Raw genomic sequence first — 25,973 nt, 5'->3', positions numbered from 1 at the left:
CCTGTAAAAATAAGTCATGTAGTCATAAAAGTGAAAGAGGTTTGAGTAAAGAATCGTGGGGAATGGGAACAGCATTATTTGGAGTACTGCTTTGTGCTGTGGGTAAACATGATGGACTTGTCTGTGGTCTTCATTTCAGTAAGGCGCACATGAAACAAGATAAGTATAAGCGGATCAGTCTGGACTGTGGTTTGCTCTTGCTTCAATTTGATTTGCTTGGCCTTCCAGGGACGAGTAACTAAAAGCTATCACATGTCATCACCCGTCGTTTTGGACTCATCAACCCGTGCGTTTTAGCGTCCTTGTACTTGGTTCAGATGCATTCTCGCTTTTAATGACCCACACTACCTTTTCTCCTGTAAAAGGACTTAGACTTGCGCTTTCAATCATCTAAGAGCAGTTATTTGGTGCCACCCTTGTCAGAGTACATCAGAAGATACTGTATGGCATTGTTCTGACCTGCCCTAGTGAACCATACTAATGGGATAAAATGCCCCAGAGTTCAAACAAATTCCAGCAAAAAATGTTTAGCGTGAACACAACCTGAGACGGGGAATACGCAGTGATTCACATCCCGCAAGAAAACCAACGACACAGAAAGACAGCACAGACTTCAAACCGCTACTTCCTCTCTTAAGGTCAACCATTGCGGCACACACACCACCAGAAAATCACCCAAAAACAGCAAACAATCATCACTGCAGAAGCACTATTTTGTGAAAAGGAAGCACCTGTGGCTGCACAGCGCACAAAGTTTACCTTAAGTTTTACTCTGCAGCTTTGTTTAAAAAAAAAAAAAAAAAAAGCACCACAGAAGAAATGTGATTTTAAAATGGGGTGCTTTGTGTTTGCCAGACAGTGAGCGAAACAGACTCTGGCCACAACACTGCATAAATGGCTAAATGTGTTTGATGGAATGAGTTTTGGCCAGTGGCAGTACAGCGCCCAAAAGGGGGGCTCCAGCTCTTGCTTAGGGATTCAGGACATCCATTTCTGCCTGGGATTTATGTATTACTGTCCCTGCCCAACCCCTGACCTCATCTCCAGCCCCTCTGTGGATATGGCAACGGGCAAATCAGCTCGTCTCCATCCCTCAATGAGACGCCAGTCATCGAACAATAGGGAGGGTGAAAAAGGATGTGGGGTGGAGGGTGTACACCAAGCCAATGTTTCAGTCTTGTTTCAGTGGAAGTGAGATGGGCTGTGGTTTTGTTAAGGGACAGTGTGCAGATTTGTATATGAGCAGAGGGTGTCAGTGAGTCACCAAATAGGAAGGCTCCATGGGAGGAAGAGACACTGCTAGTAAAACATACTGAATGAAGATGTGTAACAATAGGTGGGTGTCAAAGTTATGGTGATAATCTCTCCACCAAAACCCCAGAGAATATTTCACAGACAGCAAAACACAGCACACCATGCTCAATGTCATTCCAAATGAGCTACAGCTACAGACGAACACAGACTTTAAACTACATATTGTATGGTAGCATACCGTCACATTGTCAGTACAAACTTTTGAGTCTGTGTGTGTGTGTGTGTGTGTGTGTCTGTGTGTGCAAGATTTATAGATTTATTTAAGGTCCCACATTTTACACTTTTCATTTGTTTTATTTGAAGTGTTGATATCCTTCAGAAGTTACAACAAGTTGGTGAGCCAATCCGAGATGGGGCTCTGAGCCTCTCTTCTGATTGGCTGACTGTTTTCTGAATGATCAAATAAATACATAGCTGATTTCAGTTAAACACTCAAAAAAAAAAAACAAATCCTGCAAGGTTGGATGGTGGGTCCAGGTAGGTAGGGCTTGGGGCATGGCTGAGAGCAGTGACTGCTTTGTTGTGACATCACAAAGTTACAGAAGTCCTGACAGCTGGTTTTAAGGCTCAGTTTCTTGATACAGGATGTGTGCATTTCTCTGTGGACTGAGGCTTTGATACTTTCACAGTATTAATATAGAACCTAGACCTGCTTTATAATAAAAAAGGACACGGAAGGACACTTTATACCATTTGGGACCTTTAAAATGTCTGCCTCTGCAATTAAATTCTGGTTCATATCCACATGACAATTTTATTCATACTTTTCTATCGGAATCTCCAATTTTATATTTTCCTCAACATTTTTTAAAGTCAAAAGTATGCTGACCTTAAAAAATTCAAGGTAGTATCATTCAACATGAATATGTTTCGCTAACGTAACCTGATGCTGAATCTCCATGTATAAGAACTAATGAAGACTAGAGGAGAGCTGGTTGGTGGGACCATACGCCTCATGCCCAGTTACCTGCCTGTCCATCGATCTGTCTCTGTCTGCTTGGGAAAATGAACTTATTTGCTGAGGAGAATTGCCTCTGATGTGACAGCTTGAACCAAAGGCAGGCCTTACAGGATACCTATCACTGGCACTCGTGCTCACCCTTCGTTTCTCCCTCAGAAACTCTCTCAGATGAGAGTGCTGAGCATGTGTCACAGACAAATCACTGCAGAGAAAAGTTGACTGGTCTCGAGGCTCGCTGCCAAAAAAAAAAAAACCTAAGAACAAAAGAAGGGCTTTAGAGGAGACAGAGCAGAGGGGAGTTGACTGGTCTCCTTTATTCGCCTCCTCCTCCTCCTCCTCGTAGCCACTTTCACACTCCAAAAAGCTCGATCACTCATGTATGCAGGTCAGACAGAGTCAAGCGTATAATACATGTTTCAGCAACTAAGGCCCTCAAGCTCGGGTGTTAGAATTTACTGTTTTAACCAGCTGTCCTCCTTCATCTGTCTGCTACCAGTGTTTGATGTAATCAGAGTTTGAGGCTCCTACACAACTGAAACTTTTGGACAATTATGAGATCAGGATTGCCTTTGGCAGTAGCACCTGTCTATTTAAGATGCACGGGAAACAGCAGCTGGGATCTCAGCTGGGCACTGTGCGCCGGCTTTGGTCAGGGGCAACAGGTGAAAGCATGAGGACAATGGCCCTGGACATGTCATCTCGCAGCAGTACAATGGAGCAACCTGGACACACTGATCAAATATTCAAAAGCAGTCCAATTTCTGCTCTCTAAATAATTAATTGCACAGTAATTGTTTTCATACACTGCGAGGACCCCAACACTGATTGTGCATGTTTTCTACAAATCACATTCTGTGTGTTGCATTGGCCTAGATGTACGAGGACGCTGATAACAAGGAATAGAAAATCTTCTTATATTTGGACCAATGACCGAATCATCTTCAAATCTTACTGCAAGTTTTTAGATGGACTTCCCACCTTCCATCCAACCCCCGCTTTCCCTTTTTTCTGTACTATACTATCTGGGCCAGCTTATCTTTTATTAGTATGGGTTCCTTGTCTTGTATCACATGACCCATAACCTGGAGCTTACCATGACCTGAACCTCCTGCAGGGCAAAGGAGGTCCTTCCTACCTGGCTCCTCCACTCTGTTTTAACAAACTAGGAAGGACTGGATGTAGATCATTGAAAAGGCCACACACGTCTGACATACATCAAACACGTACATCAAAAAGGCGACAGCAAGACAGACTTTGTAATTTTTATATGCTCTCCATTGTTCTTCATTATAAAAAGATTAAAAGGTCCTTGGCAATGTACACGCAGAATTAAAATGGTTAGTGCAATGTTGTTTTCATTACTGTTGACATGTGACAACCAGGCGGCAACCTCCAAGGCTGGAAAATGAAGCCAGCCTAGAAGTGCCGAAAAATGCAGTCCGTCAAATGGCCACTTGAGGCTGGCAACAAAAACGTGTCAATCCCTATAGAATCTCATGTTAAAATGCCCAACTCTACAGCAGAAATAAACAGGCACTGCCAAGATGGCAATGGCGGAGCAGCCCACTCTGAGCTTCAGAAAGCCCATCTTTATATACAGTCTATGGTGACAATACATCTGGTTGACCAATCACAGTCGACAGCTCTGCAAGCATCCTTGTCTCCTTGTCTTATCCTTGTCTCCAAAGCGGAAGAACAACACCTACCAGTTCAGTTATCAGTCAGTAAGTTTCCTTTGTGGAAAAGAACAGTAAATGTCAGCCATCAATACCATCTAGACAAAACATAAAAGACATGATGTCAGAACTGTCAAACTGCTGTTTGTTGTTTATGCATGTATAATGTATGGATCTTTGTTATTTCTTTCTTTTTTTTTCCATTCGTGTCTTCGTGTCAGCAAATACCTGCATGTGTTGCCCAGATATACAAAGCGACATGAATGCACCTGTACCAGATTTTTGTCGCGCGCAGGGGGAGCAACAGTGTGCGGTCAGCATTACCTGCAGCATTTCACGCCAGGCCTCTCCAAGCAACAGAGGAGTCCAGACTGTGTTATTTCCACCTCAGTGGTATTCTACCTGCTCACTGGCTTGCTCCCGTCCCTGCTGCCTGCCACCTGTGCGAAGTGACAACACACACACATGCGCACGCACGCACACAGACCTGCACTCACATCACCAAAAAAAAAACCAGGCCATATCACAGTAGTTACCTGGCTGACAACAGACGGAGTAAACAGATCCATCTCTAGCTCATCAGCTCGTGTAGAATCTGTGTCCGGTTTAGGGTAACTTTGTGCATCTTTCCCTTCACGCTTCATGTTTGTGTGCGAAGAATAAATGTGTCACACAGGTGAAAATCCAGCACAGTTAGTGCTCAAGTGGGAGAGGATAAAAAAGCTAATATCGTTCATTGCCAGCTTTGCGGACGTGGCCATTAAGTCCATTAAGTATCATGGGAATATATTTATTTTTGGTCCAGATCTTGCCTGTTCGAAACTGCAAAACCAAAAACAGCCTCTTAATCATCAGCAGCAGAAATAAAACATGAAATTAATCCTTACCCCAATCTGCCCCTGCTTTACAAATCACCCCAGAAGCCATTTTGAGATGCTTGCATCATGGTTTAGTCTTTGAAACCCGGGGGACAAAAAGACGCAGATGGTGAATGTTTAGGCTTCTTGTATGTATAAGCCAAGATAAGCACTAGTATAAAATGAAAAAAAGACTAATTTGGCTGAACAGAAATGCAGTGAGGTCCAAAACCTCACTGTAGATAGATGGGTCAGGATCTCCTGTGGGAGGCAAACTGCAGTCTGAAGGCCTTGTGCTCTAACTTCCTCCGGCGGCAATGAAAAGTCCAAGAAAAGATCCTTGGTCATACAGACACATACTGAATGGCTGAGGTAATATAAATGCTGTAAGTATTACATGGATTACAGTATCAGCTTCAATCAATCCCTCCCACTACATATTTCACGAAAGCTTTGTGTCGTGATGCAGGATCATGTCGCTAAAAGTCCTCTAGGGAAGATAATCCACTCTCTTGTCTGTACAAGCTGGCATCCCTCCACCATCCTGCATTCAAAGGGAAATAAAGAGGGTCAGATTTATTGGTATTCAATCACGCGCTAAAGCAACGGCCGTTCCTGGCGATTGCTTTCAGCTAAAGTGACTGTCAAGACTTCTGCCTATAGAAGCTGGGAGAACAGGGAAAGTGAAATCACACTAAAGCCAGCTCTGCCTTTTCATCACAATAAAAAAAAAAAAGGGAGGGTCGGTATTATCCTCTCGCAAAGGAAAAAGGGAGAGGTGAACTGTCGGTGCGTAATAGACCTGATGTGGTAAAGTGTTGAAAAGGTCAGTGCATCTTCTGGAGTTAAACCAGGGAGAACAGCTCCAGTGACAATAGAGTAATAGCATTTTTAAGCTTGATCAGACATGTGAACAGCAGAACAATTCTCTTTGGGACTGTGATTCCTTTTCATCCCTTCTCTCTTTACTCTCTCTTGCTCTTGTTCTCCCCTCCATATTCATGAGCCAAGTCTTTAACTGTGCAGTCTATTTTCTACAGTATGTCACAATTTACAATGGTGCTGGTGACTTTGTATGACTTTGTTGTTATGGTGGACCTAAATTAAACTGAGGCTAAACAACAAGCATTAGGGAGAATATGTTTACTGTAACTCTGAGAAGATGATATAAAAAAAATTGCATGGCTTTGTGGAGTACAGAGACAACAGCTGGCAGAGAAAATGAGACTAAAAGCTGGGCTCATTGTACAAACTTGGCATGAACTCCTAGCATAACAAGATTAACCCTATTTTCACACGAACTATGTTTCTGCCTTTACAGTGAAATCATGTAATTCCTAACATCCAATATGACCTCCAATCTGATTCTTCCATTTAGCTCTAGTCATCCCTTGGCGCCAAGAGAGGAGAAGATAAAGGATGACCATTATCGCCAGTACACACTGCCCCTGGCACTGGACCATTTGCAATTTGTGTACTATATGTCCTTTTCAGGCTCCGACAGTCAAAAAGCCCTTTAATGAGAAGACTGTGAGTCAATATTGAACTTCCCTGCTTGGTTTGTGAGCAGTGACGCCAGAGGATGTGTGTCAACGTGTTTGTGTGTTTATGGAAATGTGTGATTAAGTCCTTTTTGCTGAGAAGGATGGCTGTGAATAAATGCAGCGCTACGTTGTGATGACTGCTCCCAAAGCATGGAAAGACTGAATAATTACAATAATCATTTCAGGATGTGAAAGTATAGTCTGTTTTCTTGCATCGTGTTATCATATTGCCGTGTTGACACTGATGAAACTGAAAACTGTCATTGAGGCTCGTGTCTGTGTGGCAAAACATGAGCTGTGTCAATGGATGTAGGATGGAGGAAAAGGTAAAACATCTTCACACAGACTGAGAGACAATCCTATTGTTGGTTTCTTTGTTCTTCCTCTTTTGTTGATATTTCCATACCATCTGTCAACCTGCCTGTGAGACACAGACGCCATGCTGAAAGTCTCACTGCTGAGGGTTTGCACAAACTGAGACCCACACTCCCCACATACGTTCCCTGATTGCAAATGTATGCGCTCCCATCGACACGCAATCTACAGGCTGTCGCCCCTGCACTCGCAGCATGGCCCTCAAGCTGTTCCATTTTCCCCTGACAAATATCACCCCGGGCAATCCATCAGAGACGTAAGCCCGTTCTTAAGGCGTTGGATGATTTTGTCACGATCACGGTGTTATGTCATGCAGTCCAACAATTAACCCAAGTACTCGTGGGCATCCTTGATGTTAGGCATCCTAACATCCGTGTGCTCTCTGTGCTCTCCCTTGTATGTCCTGTTCTCTTCTGTATGATTGATGAGCTTCCACCTTTGGCACAACTCGTGCGTTGCTGGCACCATTTTCTTATCTGAAACCTTTCAGCTCAAACAAGACTGGTCGTCTTAACTGCGACCTCTATCAGTCACTGCTATGTTTTCTGTACAACAGTTGGCACTTGGCGGGAAACGGAAATTAGGCTGATTCATATGGTAGCCCAGAATACAATGCAAAAGCCACAACACAAATGCAAAAGCCACTACACAAATAAAAGAGCAGCGATATGAATGCAAATTAAGCCACAACACAAATACAAAAGCCACAACACAAATACAAAGGCAACAACATGAATGCAAATTAGCCACAACAAATATGAAAAAGCAGCACTGTTGTGGCTTAATTTGAATTCATATTGTGGCTTTTGTCTGTGTGTTGTCCCTTTTTGCATTTGTGTTAAGGCTTTTGAATTTTGTTGACCCTTCTGTGCCACTGTAGATTCACCAGGTTATTGCCCTGTGCCGAGAACATGCTGGGTTTAATCATAGCTTAGTCGGTGAGAACAGGATGGGAATCATGTTGCAGTTTTGCACCCAAATCTCTTGCTTTTTTCCCCGTGCGCTTGCAGAAACGGACAGACTGTGTCAGATTACCACAGCTCTTCGTTAAGCCTGGTTATTTCATTAAAAATCGCTCAAGTTAAATTGGAAGTTAGTGCAAAAATAAATAAATAAAGCAGCAAGTTTTTTTCCTTGATGTTGTCAAGTCTCACTTAGCTGTGAGGCGGCAGAGCTCTGATGAGCCACAAGCACAAACAGCTTGCAACTTGAGTGACGGCATTACAGCAGTAGGCACATCAGCAATCAGACCTCATTTCCTAGTAATTTGGTGTCGCCAGCGCTGTATTAACTCCATAGGTGGTCCCGTCTGTTTGGAAGGCTAAATAAATAAATAAATGTCAATGAATGCCACCCTGTTTGCACAGAAATCAGCAGTGATGGCAGCTCAGCTCCTTTAGGTAGTCTATTTGAGTCCCACATGTTGTGCTCAAGGCCTCTTCTTTCCATGCTGAGTGTAGGGCAGGGTATTTTGCACCTGTATTGACAGTGGCTCAAGTCAGTCGGGGCTATGAGGCACAATAGGGGGTATTAGAACCTTCTCTACTCCATTTATCAATATTATCATATTACAGTAGCAGGGGTCTTTGGCTGGCAAGGGGAGGGGGATTACAGTCTTCTTTTGAAGCTCAGCTGGTGAGTGCTTGATTGAAGTGGAATCCCAAGAAGAAGGAAGGGGCTGAGGAATGGCAGAGGTGTGTTTCAGACACTCTTCTGTGCTTTCATGCCCTCTTCACCCTGCTGTTTGATTCCCCCTCAACCTTCCCTCTCTGCCTACCCGTGTATCTCGTTTCTGACTCAATGCACAAACGAGTTGTCCGGGAGAGGGGTGCAGGGGGGGGTCACCTGGTGGATGGATCACTTGGATCAGCATGGATCTCTTATCAGTCATGATCCAGTCAGTCATCATTTTCACCAGCAGCCTGGGGTTACAGAGCAAAACTGGTTGACTGAGATTAACAGTTTGCAGCAACTAAGGGGGGGTGGGGCATGCGGGGTACGTGGGGCTGTTCATCACTTTGTTATCGTTCTCTCCCACCATCTTGTTGAGTTTCTCTCTACATTGTTGCACAAGTAGGTGCAATAAACCAAGGTCAGGTTTACTTCCCTGACGTTTAGAGAGCAGAAGCCCTGAGAAAACACAGCACGACTGTTACCCAGGTTACAATAACACAAACAATGAACATGATGGATAACTCTTCTGAAGGTCAAGTCAAAAATGATGGAATGGTAGAATATGACCAGAACAAACATATATTCAACCAAATATAATGCTGATGAGGTGCAGAGAGGGCTTCCAGGTGAGCATCCATGTAATAACCAAGGACCATATTTACATTGTCAACTCAAACAACCATGTTTTAATATGTTTACATCCTGGTGGCTTGTTATCTCATGAAACATAATATCTAGGGTCCTATCTTACAAACTTATTGAGGCATTAGGTTTCATTGGTGACCCTTGAAAACTATTGACACAACAACTATTACCAGTCAACCTGAAAATGTAGCTGCTGCAGCTTCTAAGATGTAGAGTGTAAGCAAACAGAACACTAGAATATAAGCAGGAGAAGCACCAGGCACTAATAATCAAACAATAAAACCAATAAACTTTAATATTTTATGTAGGCCTTATCATAATACTGTCGACATATAGCCTACAACATCCACTTCCAACTTTCACCCGTATGTTCTTCTTTCATGATTACAAAGTGTTCTAATAAAAAGTGTGAATAATATAGAACATTATCAGACTTAACAAGAACTATACATCTGACTAAGGCTAGAGAGGAATAGCTGAGGTAACACAGTGCAGCTTTTTTATGTGCAATCATGCATAAAATATATTTCTGACAAAGTTTTATTCCTACACATCTTCCTTGCAAAGATATGTGTCCTCTGCACTGTGTAATATTGTGACTTTGGATTACCATGCCCTTTTTAGTCTAATATAATGTAAAAAGGTGTAACACGATTGACTAATTATAGCCCCTTACCTTAACCTTAACCATCACAGTTAAATGCCCAACCTCAACCCTTACCTTAATCCTAACGTGAACCTCATTCTTACCCTAACCCTAAAACCAAGTCTTAACCCTCAAACAGCCGTTTAAATTTGTGGGGTCCATTATTGTGGTCCTCATGGACCAAAAAAAACGTACCATGGACCCCACAAGTATAGTAAACAAACACACACACACACGGACACAACAACAACACCACTTTTCAACATACTCTTAGAGCCGTTGAATATTTTAAAATCAAATTGCTGGAATAATTGCATTAATTCATCATCAATAAAAATATTTCACAAATAGGGAATTAACTTTTAGCAAAATATCTCTAAAATTCCTATTCTTTCCTAACATAGAGGAAACTCTGAAACTAAATCAGGGCATAATATAAAGTCCAAAAATGACTTTAATTGAATTAACAACAAAGTTGCAGAAGCAAACTTCTCTATACACAGCTATGGTCTCAGTCAGCTCATAAATGGCAGGATGTAGGAGCAGATATTGAAATAGAACATGTCTCACAGTGCAGCTGATAATACCCCCCTTCTCTGGTGACTGCAGCTTCTGGGGAGCCGTCTGTCTGTTAATTAACATAGTACACAAATAGTCAGGGGACCCTGAAGGTATTAGAAAAAAAAAAGAAAAAAAAAAACTCTAATTGCATAAAGCTATTCACCGGATACTCAAAAATCTATGTAAATGAAATTTAAAGCCATTGATGTGAGTACATTAGGACATTGATGCTGCATAGTCAACACAGTAAAAACAAGCCATCAGAGAATCCTTTATTGATCTGCTTTGTTGTTGCATTAGAAGGGCTGTCTAATGTACTCCAGCCATGTGTTGTAATGTATATATTGCAATGAGGTGCATATAATTTTTCTCATCTATTATAAAAAAAAGAAAGAAAAAAAGCCTGTACAGTCTCAGACAAGTGAGCAAATTATCAATAATTGTCTCATCTGTAAATAATGTGTATTACGTTTGAATTATATGGTGACGCTGCAAGCGACACATGAGCACTTACTTAATTTAATGGCAAAAAATACAGCTTTTACAAAAGTGAACTTCACAGATGGACTGCTGTTTGGCTTTTGCTTTGGGCCTGTTGTTTCACCTAAAGCTTAGCAATAGCGGGGATGGATGGCAAGTGACATGTGACAGGGATGTGTGAGCCAGACCTCTCTCTCACTTTTCCACTTGTAGAGTGACAGCAGGGGTAGAGAGCAAGCTTTAATTGCATGGGACAGCCAATCATGCCGACAGGGACACTTCAAGCCAGTAAAGACTCACCTGAGAAACAGGTGAAGGTAGTGGTGGGCTGGAAAAAATCAGATTGACATCCACCCCAGAAGGCCTTCTCTTGATTTCACCTATCCCACTTACATCCTTCACTACTGCCCCGTTGGATCATACAAGTCACAACAAACACGGTTTCAGTGTGCATAACACTCGCTGACTCTTTTGAGCCAGGCAACTTAACCTCACACTTTAATCCATTAATACTTGCTTTTCTGCATCTGCAAGGAGAAGCAATCTGCACGAAAGTATTCATACAGTTCAAAGACTGTATGAAAACCCAAAAACCCAATAATTTGGGGGATTAGAGATTTAAGGAAGTCTCTCAACTGGAGCAGTTTGATACCGGATTTTTTGTCTGTTTGTTTTTTTTTTAACACAATGAACACCAGATTATGAAACAGACTGGATTCAAATTATTTGGAGTGTAGATTAAGTCAGACTACAGGGGTTTTGGGCCAGTTTAACCCCAATTCACCCCTCCTGGCAATTGGAGGAAAAATCTGGTTCCCCGGCTGAGAAGGCTGGGGTGCAAACCGAATGCTAACCTGAGCATGCAAGAGGTTAACAGGCTGAATGCTAGACAATTGGGTTGTAGACTCGAGACTACCTGAGTGGGATCCATACTGGAAGATAGCTGGCTAAGATGCAGAATGAAGTCTAGCTGACCCAGATGTAGGAGGCAGGCTAATGAGAAGCAGGCAGAACAGACTCCAGAAAACTCCAGAACATACTGGTTGCTACCCACCTGGGAGACTGGTTGGTGGATGGCAGGATATAGAACTGGTTGACGGCTGGAGGCTAACTGGCTGGGAGTCGGAGAGTTGGGAAAGTCCTGAAGTCAGTCAGTTAAGATATTCCTCTGCCATGGCTTTGAGGATGCTTCCCTGTGTGCTAACCTAAGAATTTATTCATACTCCTTACTAGAGGCTCTCTCTCCTCCCCATACCAGCAAACAAGGGAAAACAGCAGTTCTTCTTCAACTAAGTCTTCTAGGTCTATGTTTGCCTATAATATAATGTCACAGACTGCATGGTGCAAGCAGAGACGCAGGAAGTAGAGACAGGGAAAGGACCAAAATGCAAACAGGCAAAAGATGGACAAAACACAAGGAGGCAGGATATAAAAAACACTAATAGAACTTTATGGACCGACAACAGAAAAGGAAAAAAAAAAGGTACATAGACATATACACAGGAAGTAATTGGCTTCGAAGACAAAGGTGACAAACTTGCAGGAAAATGAAGTAAAAAAAAAACCAAAACAAAACAATGGACTTGTGAGGTAAATAATTTCAAAACAAAAAGGAAATGACCTCACAGAGTGCAGGCTGAAGTCACACAGGGGGCAGATCGTGACAGTGTAATGTAGTTATTTATTTAATATGTAATAAACAAAGACTGACAAAGGGGGAGGTAAGAGGGTTAGTTTTTCATGTATGTTTTCTGGTCACTGACTGAATTTGTCCTTCTGCTAGAATTTGGTCCAGTCCTTCACTCAAGGTGAATACCATTACACTACAGGTACTGGATGCTTCTCAATAATTTCCCTGTACTTGAGCAATTTTCTGCATTTCCTTATATTTTTTTATTTATTATTAAAATGTACACTCTCTGGTATTTGTTCTCATTTATTTACTATGGACTTGTTAACGCTGTTTGGATAAGTGGTCTATAATTAAGTCTATTATTAATTTTATTACTGCTGTGACTTCAGGGGGACAACTGTCCCAGTGAAACCTCACTACACTTTAGTTAAATAGTTCCGCAGTCTTCCCATCTGTGCCCACGGGGTACTAACCAACACAAACTGAAATTGAGGGGAACTGCTTATTGGGTAACTAGAAGAAGGGAGGGGAGCCGTAATGATAGAAAGATAACGACAGCCACTTTGCAAACATCAACTCCCAACAGCACAGAGCAGCAAAAATGTAACGCAGGAGCTTTGATGAACACCAACAGAATCTCAGCAATCAGATCCAGTGGAGACTCGGAGCGTGAAGTACTTCATTAGACTTTATCAGTGTAGTTGGTTGGTGAAGGCAAAAAGACATGGCTTGGATTCTGGCAGCTGTATCGCCGATAAGGTTATCTATGGAGCGGCCTTCAAGGCTACAGCCCCCCTCATTAGCACTATACTTATTTATGTATACAGGACAGGTTAGTTGGGAGTTCAATTATCAGACAGTGAGCCTCCCCCTTCCCCACACTCAGCCCTGAATCCCTCCACCTCCTCCCTCTGTGGTTGCCAATGGGGAGCACAATTATCACTATGATGTATGACTCTCCTTGGTGTCCTCTGCTCTTTGTCCCAGCCCCCTTCTCTCACCGTCCTAGCCCAACCATTACGATTTAAGCTCAGTATCCCGCCTCACTCAGTGTGTATCACGTAGATCTGTTCCTGCATTCTGCATTTTGTGCCATCAGGTCAAATTTGATGGAAAATCTGCTGCAATGTTTTATCACCCATCTTCCTCCCAGACACTGTTTAGTACACTTGCAGTAAGTAAGTACAGTTTATCCACAGCATTCCAGTCCACAGATCTTCATCAGGTTATTTTCACAGGATAAAACCTGATGGAGGTCTGTGCACTGAGACGTTCTTACTGCAGGTGTACGAGACAGTGTGCAGGAGTTCTTTGCTCAGCCTCAGTCAGCCCTTGGTGACCTTGGCCCATGAACTTCACACCTGATGATTCCCAGGTGTGAAATTCTACTTGCTGTCGATTTATTTAACATATAACAGAAAGCAACAGGGCTGAAGGGAAATCAATCATGTGAAATAGTCGTTTGCCCTATTTAAAGGCCTCATTTATTTGCCTCATTTAACCGTATGTAAAGTTTGAATTGGCTAAATGCCACCTTTTTAAAACTATGTATGTAGTGTATTAATGTAATGTATTCATTATGTAAAACAAAACTTCAAACAAACGTGTCTGTATGATTTCCATCAGTGTAGTGTGCAGTGCAAAATGTCATGTTCATGGGTGCGAAGGTGTTGGGATTATTTATTTCACATGTTGAGACAATAAGAGGAAAAGTTATTTTCAACATCACCTTTCTGTCTGAATGTAATTTAATATAAAAGACAGTGTTCAAGTCTTGGCCAAAAATAATAGAAGACTACAGCCTATTAAATACCAAGTTCATGGGTGTTGTGGTGTTAAGAGCTCCGTTGAGCCCTTGTTGTTCGTGAATTACAACATCTGATAAACCCAGATTACTCAGGGCTATTGGGGAAAATAGCATCTGTTCACGGCAGACTGTGTTAAAACATCTCCACAGGCTATAAAAAGGACAGTGTGTGTTTGAAATTGACGCTTCGGCTCCCTGAACGCAGCTCTGCGCTCTCTCACTCTGCAGCTCGAGGTCCGCCTGAGGTCATGGCTTCTTGCTTTAAGGGGGAGGGAGGGGGTGCGCCTTGCCGACATGCAGGGTCCAGGCCGGTTAACTGCACGGGTCCTCAGGGACCCAGATTTCTGCTAAATTCCAACGTATACAATAAAAAAGTGATGATGAAAGTGAATTGGAGAGCAGTGTAGTGGTAATGAGCTAAGCAGCTGTTTCTGAACATTTCTCGACATGACACTGTAGAGCAAAAGGGCTGCGGCATGAACCATTTTTCCTTAAAAACAGTGCTAGAGTGCTTATTTCACTGCCAGAGAACAGACTGTAAATGTGAACCGATAACAGCCACTTTCCTGTGACACTGCCAGATATCATTTCCTGTCACATGCTATAAAGAAGAAGTGAATTGTGCAGCATGCTGTAAAAAACTGATTAGGTGAGGGAAGATTACTTTATTTAAATGTAAACAGACTGCACATCATCTCCCAAAAGTGCCATGAGCACATTGTCATGTTAGTATGAATATGAATTTGTATACCTAAATGTGGCCGATGGATTATCCAACTAAGACAACAAACTTCCCAAATGTACAGAAAAGTTATAGCTATTGCTCATACACACAGTAGTAATGCAAGAAAAGTGGAAGACCATGAACTAGAAACTTAAAAATGCTAAATACCTCAGAATGTAGGCATGTGCATAGAGTAGCCTGGACAAAAAAGAAACATACCTATTCATCAGATGCACTCAATAAACATCTAAAACACTCCCAGTTGTCGACTCCCTTTTACACTTTAATGACGAAATAAGATTTTAACAAAATAAATCTCTGTCACTTTGGAAATTGCAGCATCTGGCCTTAAAAAAGAATCAATATGTAAGTCATTAAATTCACTGAGCGGTGCATTTGCAAATTGATAGAGGGGAATGGCCACAGAGGTCAATAAATTCAATACATGCTGATTTTCAGTTTAGTTTTATTCTGAAGTCCAGAAGAGAGAAGTGTCACATTGTTTCTATTGCTTTCACTGAATTCTAATGAGGTTACTGGATAATCTGCATTTACCATTTCTAACAGCTTGAGCTCTGAATGGCAATTTATGGGAGGCTGAAAGAAAACAAATAAATAAATAGGTGCAAATCCAGCCTTAATGGCAACCTGAAAGACTGTTTGTTGGGGAAATGGATGTACTAATATCACAGGAGTCATTTTCACAAATTCATTCAACCTCTAATTACCCTAACTTGAGAGCTTATAGCCGCCTCGCCCTGTACTGCCGTTTGGGGGTCAGCAGAGAATAAAGCCAGGGTCAGAATCAATTATAAAAACAATGGCCCACAGAGGCACATAGCAGCTTTAATTACAACCTCAAATAATAAAAGTCTTGCCCATAACCACCTCAAAATGCAAGCTAGTACTAACAGAATCCATGGTTATAGCAGGGAAGATACTCCTACACATGATGTTTAGCATGATGTTTATCATAACATTGATTGTGATATATGTGAGGTAAAATCTGAATTTTGTCTGTAGTGTCAGAGGTCAGTTGGTGTCTCAGCAACCTCCCACTTCACCTGAACAACATTGATGCAAGTTAGCAAAATGCCAAAACCTGCCAGACATGGATGAAGGAATCTAACAGCTGAGTGATATCACTGGTGTTCAAATGAATGCAACAGAAGATACTGATACAAAGAGAGTGGAATAAAAAAATATGCTTGAAGAAGATGAGATGGCACAACCTCCTTAAATTACAAAACCTCCGCTGCCATATTCGATTTTCAGATTTTACTGATTCGACTTGCGGTTGACGTTCATCATTACAGAGGAGTTCAAAAGTCTGGCAGACAATATTTTGTAGAAAATTATACCTTTGTGGCGAATAGCTTCTCTTTCAATCATTGGTCCAAACAAGGCCATCAAAGCATGGATGCTGAATGTGCATGTTTTGAGAGGATTAATGTAACACAGTGCGGCCATTATCACATGGTTAGAAGTTCACCTTTCCCTCTCTGCTTCAGACGGACTTGAAAGCTAATTGTCTGTGTCAAACTCCATTTTCATATGCTCTTATGTGTACATCAAAGCCTGCCACTTCCAAAGCCTTGTATTCAAGAGTATTAGAAAAGGGGATGGCAGACCAAACCAGCCATTTCTCTGTTAATATTAATGTTGTATTTGGCAAATATTCATATATATGTTTTTTTTTTGGTTTGTTTGTTTATTTTTGTTTTAATTTAATTCAATTAAATTGTATTTCCACTTTTGTTAATCAAACCTTCAATGTTGTCCAGCAAAGCCACCATCCATCCATTTACAACCTGATCCCTAGTACCTGAACTTGTATATTGGCCAATACTGAGTACCAATCCAATACCAATGCATTAAAAATAATCTTTTTAAGCTGTAACAGCTGTATACTACTACCCTGTATGGATGTGATATGGTTGCAGCCATTGTATGGAATGGCTCAGGTTAAACCCCTTTGAAAAAAATGAACAAATATGTGAATGCCATAGAATCTCTCTTTTTCTTACAGTAGAAACTAGGGCTGCACAATTCAGCAAAATTGCAATATGGCCTAGTGCAATATCCAAATCCCAGGAGCTGCAATCTTTTGGATAAATGTAAAATGAATCACAACATTTGCTGGTTAAAACAGAAACACTCAGTCAAAATGTAATAATTCTCAATAATTTATGGATTTATATCTGGACCTGGACTGTGGTCCACCTTTTAGTGACCCATCGGCTAATGTTACGCTAGAAATCATTCTTCTTTGCTGCTTCATAACAGCAGTTGCCAGAGGCTGCATAGTGCAACTTCCTGTGCAGGCTATTGTTTTAGATTGTTGCATAAATTTGTATATTTGTTGATTCCCGCTCCAGTAGTGTATATCGTTATAGGAAAAACACTATTTTTAAATAAATTATGGGTTTAAAATGTTTTTGTTTTTTTTGTTTTTTTGCCTTTAATGTTGGGTTTGGGGGATGACTTTAGTGTCTAAATGCTATTGAGAAGCTTATTAACAGTAACAAGAATAAAATGTTTAATAGTTGGGATCAAGTTTGTCCATCAAAGTGAATTTTATACCAAGTCAAGATTGCTTGGCTGCTCCCATAAGGTACCACTATTGTTTGATACTTAATATCACAACAAAATATTTGCTTTAATCCATAAATGTATCTAAACAACTCTTTCAAAACTCCAGATTATCAAACTATATTTACATATTAACAAGCAGCCTCTCTTCTCTCTTAAATCCCCGTCTTCGGCTCTCTCTGAAGGATGGGCCTCCTTTTCTATAATTATCTGGTGTCCATGAAAAACATCTGTTTTATTCATTTATTTTATTTTCTTCTGTAAAAGCCCATTAGCCATTGTTTTTGTAATTTACATCCTAGAGCTTCTTCCCACTCACATGTGAAAAGGCTGTTTTAGCATCTTCAGAAACAAACAGGCTGCTAATGAGCTGCAGTTCTGAGTGGCGGCCATATTGGATGCACGTTCATGTTTAAACTGATCAATTTCACACAAATATTGCAACAAAATATCAGTTTACTATTATTACATCCCTAAATTCAATAGAAATGGTAATAAGTGATACATCTTCTAATACCGCTCTTTCTTTGGCCAGGTTCTGAGTAAACATCTGCTCCCTCCCCAATTAATGGATATAAAGAGAATTCTAATTGTGTTGCTCACAGTATTTAAAAATTACATTTAAATAACGTTAACACTAAAATGCCAGAAACACCATGACTGGAAAGTGTGGCTACTCTGGATAATCTAAAGTCCTCAATTTGAGATTTTACAGGAACTACTGTCTTTCTGCCAGAAATTTCAAAATGTAATTTCTCCTATTCTGTAAGAACAACACAAATAAAGTTCCATTTGACAGTGAACAATACAGATAAAATCCTCTATCAGTGTGTCTTTTCACCGTGTCATGTCATTTTTCATCTCAATATCAGCAAATAGCTTGATAAAGTACATTTTCACAAAAATCAAATAAACTGTCTATGGAGATAATAACCAGATGGAAAAAATCTGTTTTTGTCTCATCCGCTAAGCTGAATACCAGATAAATCAAAAATATTTCATTGCATTACATGGATACAAAAACCTAATTAAATTCCAGTATTGCCCACAATGGCCTGCTTCAAGTAGAAAAACTACAAAAGAAGCTTGGGGGGGGCACGACACAAAGCCTCAGCTCTTTTCTAATATGATGACATCACGGTGGGGGTCTAATCGCCAAGGACTCGCACATCTCTCGCTTTTCCCGTTTCCGCACTTAGGCAATAAAAGTTTACTTGCCTCTCCTGAAGGAAATGATTTCATATCACTCGCCCCTTCCTCCACTGTCTAGAGAGTGAAGCAGAAATCTAATATACCTCACAACATGGATACACAACACCAAAACAATCTGCATGGGTAGAGCGGGAGCCAACATAATACCACCATAATTACTGTATAGCTGTGTGCTGTTGCTGAGAGCTTTTTTTTGTTGTGGTTGCTGTTGTTGTTTGCAGTTTCAGTGATGCAAGAATCCAAGCATATTCTACGGATTATACATCTCTGTGAAGAGGAGCATCAGCTAAATGCCTAAATGATCAAGTAGTACATCATGAATCATCTGGAACTAGACGCATGAATATATTGCAAGTGCCACATCTCATCATTAAAATGTTCCCTCTCTGAAGTGAGCAGGCAGCAGCCCTTTAAAAACAAGCTTTCCTTTGACACTGGCCCTTCACCACAGAGCTAACACAGCAAGACATGGATTTGTTAGTACAGACATCTGAAGTGTCTTAAAACCAACTAAAAGCGAGGGGGGGGACCTTTACATTCCCGCCCACGTGTTAGATAAAAGGAATAAATACACCGCTGCACTGGAAGTCAGCCATAATGACCCACTTTACAGTCCTCAAACCAAAGAACATCTCTGAAAATAAATTAACACTGAGCAAATGAATATCTCTGTGCTGTCTTTCTCATTCTTGCTCTCCCCTCCATTTCTCGCTGTTGATTAGTCATCGTGCTCTCTCTCTCGCCCCGATTTCCTCTTGTTCCGTTTTCTCTCCTCCTTACTTCCATCCTCCATCCTCTCCCTCTATCTTACTGTCTCTCTCCATTTCAAAAGGACAAATGTTTCCCGCAGTCACTGTAGCACTGCATTGGTATTCCACTCTCAATTTAGCCAAGAGCCAGGCAGCAGTATCTGCTTCCAGCAACCACACAGCAATCTGACACAGAGCACACACAGTGAGAGAGAGAGAGGGAGAAAATGCTTGAAGAATTAAAGGAACTGTGAAATATGAGAGAGAGAGAGAGCGAGAGAGAGAGAGAGAGACAGGAGGAAAGAAAGATACAGACCTATACTGCTGTCCAGCAGTGACATCATTTGCTGTGCTATAGGTTCACTAAAAAGAAGAACTCATCCACGAGAAATAGAAGAGTCTGCTTTGCTTTGGCTTCTTCCGAAAAGGACACAAAAGACGAAACATTACAGACTCTCACACTAAACTGTTAAAGCCTTTCCACATCAAAACAACTTAAAGGCTTTGATCTAAATCATGCCTGCATGCCGATTTTATTCTTATTACTTTAGATCTATCAAAAGCAATTCACTAGCAAAAATTTGAACAAAATATTGTGTTTGTTCCCTTTTTCAGGGCTGTCAGAGCTTATCTGTGAGTAGCACAAAAATGCAAGCCTTCAAACAATCGCCACATAACTGTGGCAAAGTAGTTATCTACCTTTTGAAGATTCAGTAATTACAAGTCATTTCATCACACAGAACAAGGTAGGAGCTACTGAGTCTATTGATTATTTCGGAGGTTGTAGTTTTATATTAATAGTACATGTAACAAAGAAACAAATGTAGGTAATTTAGAAGGTGTCCCCCACCCCCCGGTACAAATGATCAAGACAGAGCGTGCAGTTTCTGATGGCTGCATAGGGAATGAGAGAATTCACAAGCAAGGTGTGGAGAGACAGGATGAAAGACAGAGAGAGGGGAGATAAGTGCAGGGGGAGGAGAGGCGGGGCGGGAGTACGAAGTGCTGAGAGTGGGTAAAGGTGAAAAAGAGATAATTGGAGTAAGGGAGTGAACTCAGAAGAGACATAGAGGCAGAGGGAGGTGAGGAGAGATGGAAAGCCCAGATAGCCATGAGAAGAGAAGGTAGAAGGCGGATAAAGGAAATGCTGCAGGACGAAAGAGAAACAGAGAGATGGATGAATGTGAAGGAGAGGGGGGAAAACCATAGATATGGAAATGGGATGTGTCAGTGAAGAAGGGAGCCAGAGGTTTAAAACAGAACAGAGTTTGACATGAGCTGACAGCACGGGAGCACAACCCAAGAGCAAATGAAGGCAAGAGCAGGGTGTGCGCCAGAGACAATAGGCTTGGAAAGAAGGAAAGAAAGAAGATAGAAAGAAAGAAAAAAGAAGGAAGGAAGAGAGAGAACAGATGGAAAGAAAGCCAGTCAAAAAGCAGACTTTCAGTGTGTGATTTTGCATTTGAAATATTCTGTTTAGATATTCAGCACCTTTGATGTTAAGTATTGTTTTCAAAAAAAAAAAATCCAGCTACATTCAAAGTAGCACCTGTGCCATGTTCTGAAACTCTAGTATGACTCACATAATCCTGATTTTTCTTTTTTTCTTCAACAACTCAATCTTTCAGGCAAAGAAACAATTTTGACAATGGAAGACTGAAATAGCAAAAAGTCTGCCTCAGGTAGCTTGTTAAGAAAGAAGCACATCATCCATCCTCTTGGCCCTCACTGGGTCTATACCTCCACTATTAAACCCTACTAGAACACCAACATGCTGTCGCCTCCCACCACTGAAATGACTCACATGTGACCTCTCTGCAACAGACTTGAAAAGGTCAAGAAAAGACCAATTTAGTATAATTTATACACATCAGAACTCTGCAACTTGCCTCACTATGCAGAACCTCTAATGGTGCTGACCCCTCAGGAAACTGAACTGCTACACAGACACCAAAAACCTCAAAGGTAAATCTCCAACATCTCATGATATAATAAAGCTTTTTGAGTAACCAAGCAAATAGACCTACAACAGATGTAAGTTAGCTAATGGGTAGCGTACTCTAGCAATGCAATTAAATCAGGCTAAAGCCGGTACGTTGTGATGGTTCCTTACCTTCCTTGCAGTACTTCCCCTTGAAGCGGGTGTGGGTGCAGTCACAGTGAACTTCTCCATACTGAATAGAGCAAAACCCTCCATTGAAGCATGGATTCTGTTTGGTGCACAGGTACTCCAGGTCGCTCTGAATGCCCTGGCTATTTAACAAAGTAGGAGGCATCTCCCCCACCTTGAGATTGGAGATCAAACCCTGGAAGGGTGGCTCATACTTCACTGTACTGGACGTCAGTGCAGACAGTCGCACGTCAGGTGGGATCCCACCCACAAACAGGTCACTGACCACCGCCATCTCCTTCCTCTTGGACTTGACCTCAGCCACTTTTGTCTCTCCGTCCACCATCAAGAGGGTCTCGCGAAAGTTGCGGGTGAGCAAGACCATGTGCCAGCGGTCATCGTTCACCCGTGTCTCCATGTGCAACGTGGCCGGCTCGGCACAGTGGATGGCAAAGCGAAGCTGGAGGCGCCCGCCAGCAATCAGCAGCTCCAGGAAGTCACAGTTGCCGCCATCGTCCAGGTAGAGTACCAAGGCTTTGCTAATGTTGGTCTTGAGACTGAAGCTTAGCTCGCCCACTGATCCAGCTTCCCAGCGCCCATAGCGTGCCCACTGGCCAGGCGCCCCACCAAATTCCAGCATTTTCACCGTACTGAGCAGGCTGAGGAAGGCCAGAGGCCACAGGGGCCAACAGAGGAATCTTAACCCCCTTGTCATGCTCCTTCTCTACTTTGTCTTATAGGTGTAATGAACCACAGAGGTAAGGTTTTCAGTGTAGCAAACAGATTTCAAATGTAAACAGCAATTATTATATAACACTGAACAACTGGGATATAAAGCCAGCTGAGGAAAGCAATCCTCGCAGTGGCCCTACTACAATTTTCCTGAATCAGCAGTTATCTCCCCTTCTCTCTGATGCTCTAATTCTTGTCCTTATCCTGACTCTCTCCTTCGTCTCTCCATCAGTTGGTGCCTCTGGGACTTGGAGGAAAGGAATGAGGAATAGCGGGAGAGTAAAAGAGGGGGGGGGGGTATGATAATTTCAACACAGCCGTTTCTTCAAAAGCCTCTTGGTCTCCCCTGGACCGAAAATAGAATGTTTGTCTCTAGAATCCAGATCTCAGTGCAATTTCCAGGAAATGTGAGCTGCTGCCAAAAGCTTGGGGGAAGAGTTATCCAATTGTGATCTTTCTTTAAGGGGAATGCAAGCAGAAGAAAATGAGCCAACGAGAGGGAGCCGTGGAGTAGACGGGTATTAGAGCTTGCTGGTGTCTGATAGAGCTGGCGACGTGTTCATGTTTTCAGCGTAAACCCATTCTTCTCCGGAAACATATAGAACACGAGGCTTTACGCTGGTATGGGTCCCATCATTATGGTGGCAGGTGGGTATCTGGAAAAAACACACAAAAAAAAAAAAACAGCCATAAATCACAAGGATGCAAACATCCTTCAGTGCATTTCACCCTGACTGTACAAAATTGAGACTGTCTATACAAAACACTGACACATGCTAGGACAAGTTAATCAAATTAGCAATTATTCTGCCTTGGAGGCTTTTTTACAAAATATTTCATTTCCCTTTTTTTTTCTTGTATAATTTGAGTTTGCTTGCAGTTTTATACACCATGAACTGAATATAAAAATCCCCTCGCTTTTTTCAGTTGAAAGCTGACAGTTAAAAAAATAAAAGTTTGTCTGGATAAACAAGCTTTTTGAGTTTTGCATGGTGCCATGCTTCCCAGAGGTGCCTGCACAATATGAATGCCTTATTTCATCTGCTCGGTCTTGGTAACATCAATAGATATCTCAAGCCATGTATCAAACCTTAAGCTAATGGTTTCGTATGCAGTGAAGAAAAGTGTTATACAAATGCACTTTTCGGCAAATCAGTAATTCCCAGGTTGGAGTGGATGCCACGGTTACATCACTGCAGTTGTACGCACATTGCGGTTGTGGAAAAACAGCAGAAACGATTGGAGTTAAACAGGTGAGATCTTCAGAATAAATAAAAAATGTTGAGTCGTTGAACATTACAATAGGAATGCAAAAAACAAAGATGATGTCATCGAATACCGTCATCTGTCAGAGACACCCTCTGAAGCTAAACACAGACATTTACGGCTGAAAGCCATTAAACAGACAAACGGGACTGAAAGCATCTCCACTGGTCATCAGACACAAAGGTAAGGCATCAATGGATCCAGAAAGTCTAGACTTTGTTCCCTCATTATTAACTTATTCACCTGTATTGTCGATCCATATTCCTACAGACGGGTGACAAATTAAAGAAAAACCAATATGAAGTGTCTTATTAAGGCGTTGGACCACCACATACTGCCTCAACAGCTTCAATGTGCCTTGATTCATCAAGTCTGTGAACTCTCCTGGAGGGATGAAGCATCGTTCTTCCAAAGGACATTACCTCATTTAGTGTTTTGATGATGTTGGTGGAGTCGCTGTCTAACATATCAGTCAAATATCTCCCATAGGTGTTCAACTGGGTTGAGATCTGGTGACTGTAAAGGTCACAGTATATGATTTGCATCATTTTCATACCCATCAAACCATACAGTGACCCCCTCGTGCCCTATGGAAGGGGGTGTTGTCATCCTGTTCCCCCACTGATTTATCCTTCCACTGTGGCACACACACACACACACACACTTTGGGCATGCATATGCAAACACACATTATTAAATTAAATGCATTTCAGAGTGGAGTACTGCTTCATCTATGTAGCTATCTGAATAGCTGGTCTTGACCCTGGGGCTCGACCTAATCCCTAGCCATTATTTCTTGAGTGAGTTATATTTTCCATCGCAGACAGTCTACAATTAAAGCTACGCTCACCACTACTCATGCTCCCTTGTGCTGTTCTGCACGGCTTCAAAGTGACAACAGCAATGATACTAGCATACATGCAGAGGAGGGGAGGGAGGGTGGGAGAAATACAGATAGAGAGAGAAAGAGCGAGGGAAAGGCTGCATAATCATGATCTCAGAGGGGCGAGGCTTAATGTCAATGGAGAAAGATGAGGGAGGACAGAAGGAGCTGTGAGAAACAGAAGAGGGGGGGAAAACAACCACCATCAGGGCTGTTTTTTTCTCTGAGTGATGTCCGTGTTTGCGAGGAAGAGAAAGTTATGTTGTCTTCAAATGGAACTCGCAAGCTTGTATTTTCAACATTGGAAGCACAGTGCACATCAGGCTTGGTATTCAAGTGTTTTAGATAGGGAGAAAATGAATTTGCTTAGGTAGCTGAGAGCAAAAATGGGTGTTGCATCTTTCGAAAAAATATACACAAGAGTTAATTAATCTAATGTTTTTTTCAAGACAATAGCACAACTCACAACTCTTCAATACTACAAATATGAACATAGCTGTGATGGCTTCATAGTAAATGATATTTTAAGTGATTTCACAGTTCTAACAATAGGGTGAAATTGCTGTTTGTTTGCTGCTTGATCCAATCATGGCAAACACAAGCTAAACAAAATCAAATATGTAACATATACTATACATTTTTTGGTATTTTTTATTTTATTTTATTTTATTTGGTGAAGCAAGATAAAGACAGAGAAAGTGATAGCATAACAAGACATGACATAACATACCTAACATAAGTCATTGCTATTGATATTGATATATGAGTTACATATAATTAGATTTATTGCGATTTATTGAGAGGAAGAAAAAAATCTATAGAAAAATAAATAAATAAATAAGGCGTTCAGAATTTTTTTTTTTTTTTTTTTTTTTTTAGTCTTTGTGGGTTGGCTTAGATGATCAATAACACAATTTTTTTATCCCATAGTGTCAAAAACCAGTTAATATTGCCCCCTGTGGATATCAGCATACTTGTGATCATGAGCACAAAAAAAAAAATTAATTAAAAAAAAAAAAAAAACACAGTTGGAGTTAGGCTTATCTTGTATGTATTGCAATTTTCCTTACATCTAGCTTCTTAAATTTCAGCTGGAGATGTTGTAGTCTGCTGTCTGATTTAAGGTTTTTCAGCCTCTGACAGCGAAAGGGGGGGCTTGGAGCCCTGCATGTGGCCCGTCATGATTCCCGCTCTACACATCTAGGCCTAAGAACACAAGTCTTACTGTATGTCAGACTTGTGAAACACTGTTAGAAAAGCGTCTTCTAAAACACAGCAGGCACAACATGCCTCTTGGAGTGATGGAAGTGGGCTGGTTTATTTTTGGTCTGTGAGTAACAGAGCCCAATCTGCATGTTTGCGCATGCTAGCATAGACACATATGTACTGTCTCTAAACTAACAGGTGTGATTCACAGGATTCATCAACAGCAGTTGTGAGAGGAAACACACTTTAGGTCCTGTTGACAGGCAAGACGCATGTTCAGATCTGGATAGGTACATTATACCTAGAATAAGTGTATTCCTGATCAT

General features: G+C 41.4%; 1 protein-coding gene across 6 annotated transcripts in view; it reads right to left on the bottom strand.

Annotated features, from left to right (window-relative positions):
• The window catches only part of nrxn2b (neurexin 2b), a 692,879-nt gene that overhangs the window by 585,895 nt on the left and 81,011 nt on the right, over window positions 1-25,973 (bottom strand). For all 6 annotated transcript variants that reach the window (XM_071478063.1, XM_071478062.1, XM_071478058.1 and 3 more), the window contains exon 2: window positions 21,564-22,948. In XM_071478063.1, coding sequence (XP_071334164.1) covers window positions 21,564-22,275 — 712 coding nt within the window. In that variant the 5' untranslated portion in view covers window positions 22,276-22,948. The remainder of the gene's footprint in view (window positions 1-21,563; window positions 22,949-25,973) is intronic.

Source organism: Trachinotus anak, unplaced genomic scaffold, assembly GCF_046630095.1.
Source record: "Trachinotus anak isolate AG129_WGS33_773 ecotype Australia unplaced genomic scaffold, CSIRO_AGI_Tana_v1 ptg000005l, whole genome shotgun sequence".
Taxonomy (NCBI): Eukaryota; Metazoa; Chordata; class Actinopteri; order Carangiformes; family Carangidae; genus Trachinotus; species Trachinotus anak.
The sequence above is the reverse complement of the archived record's forward strand: the minus strand, read 5'-3'. Positions and strand labels throughout refer to the sequence as shown.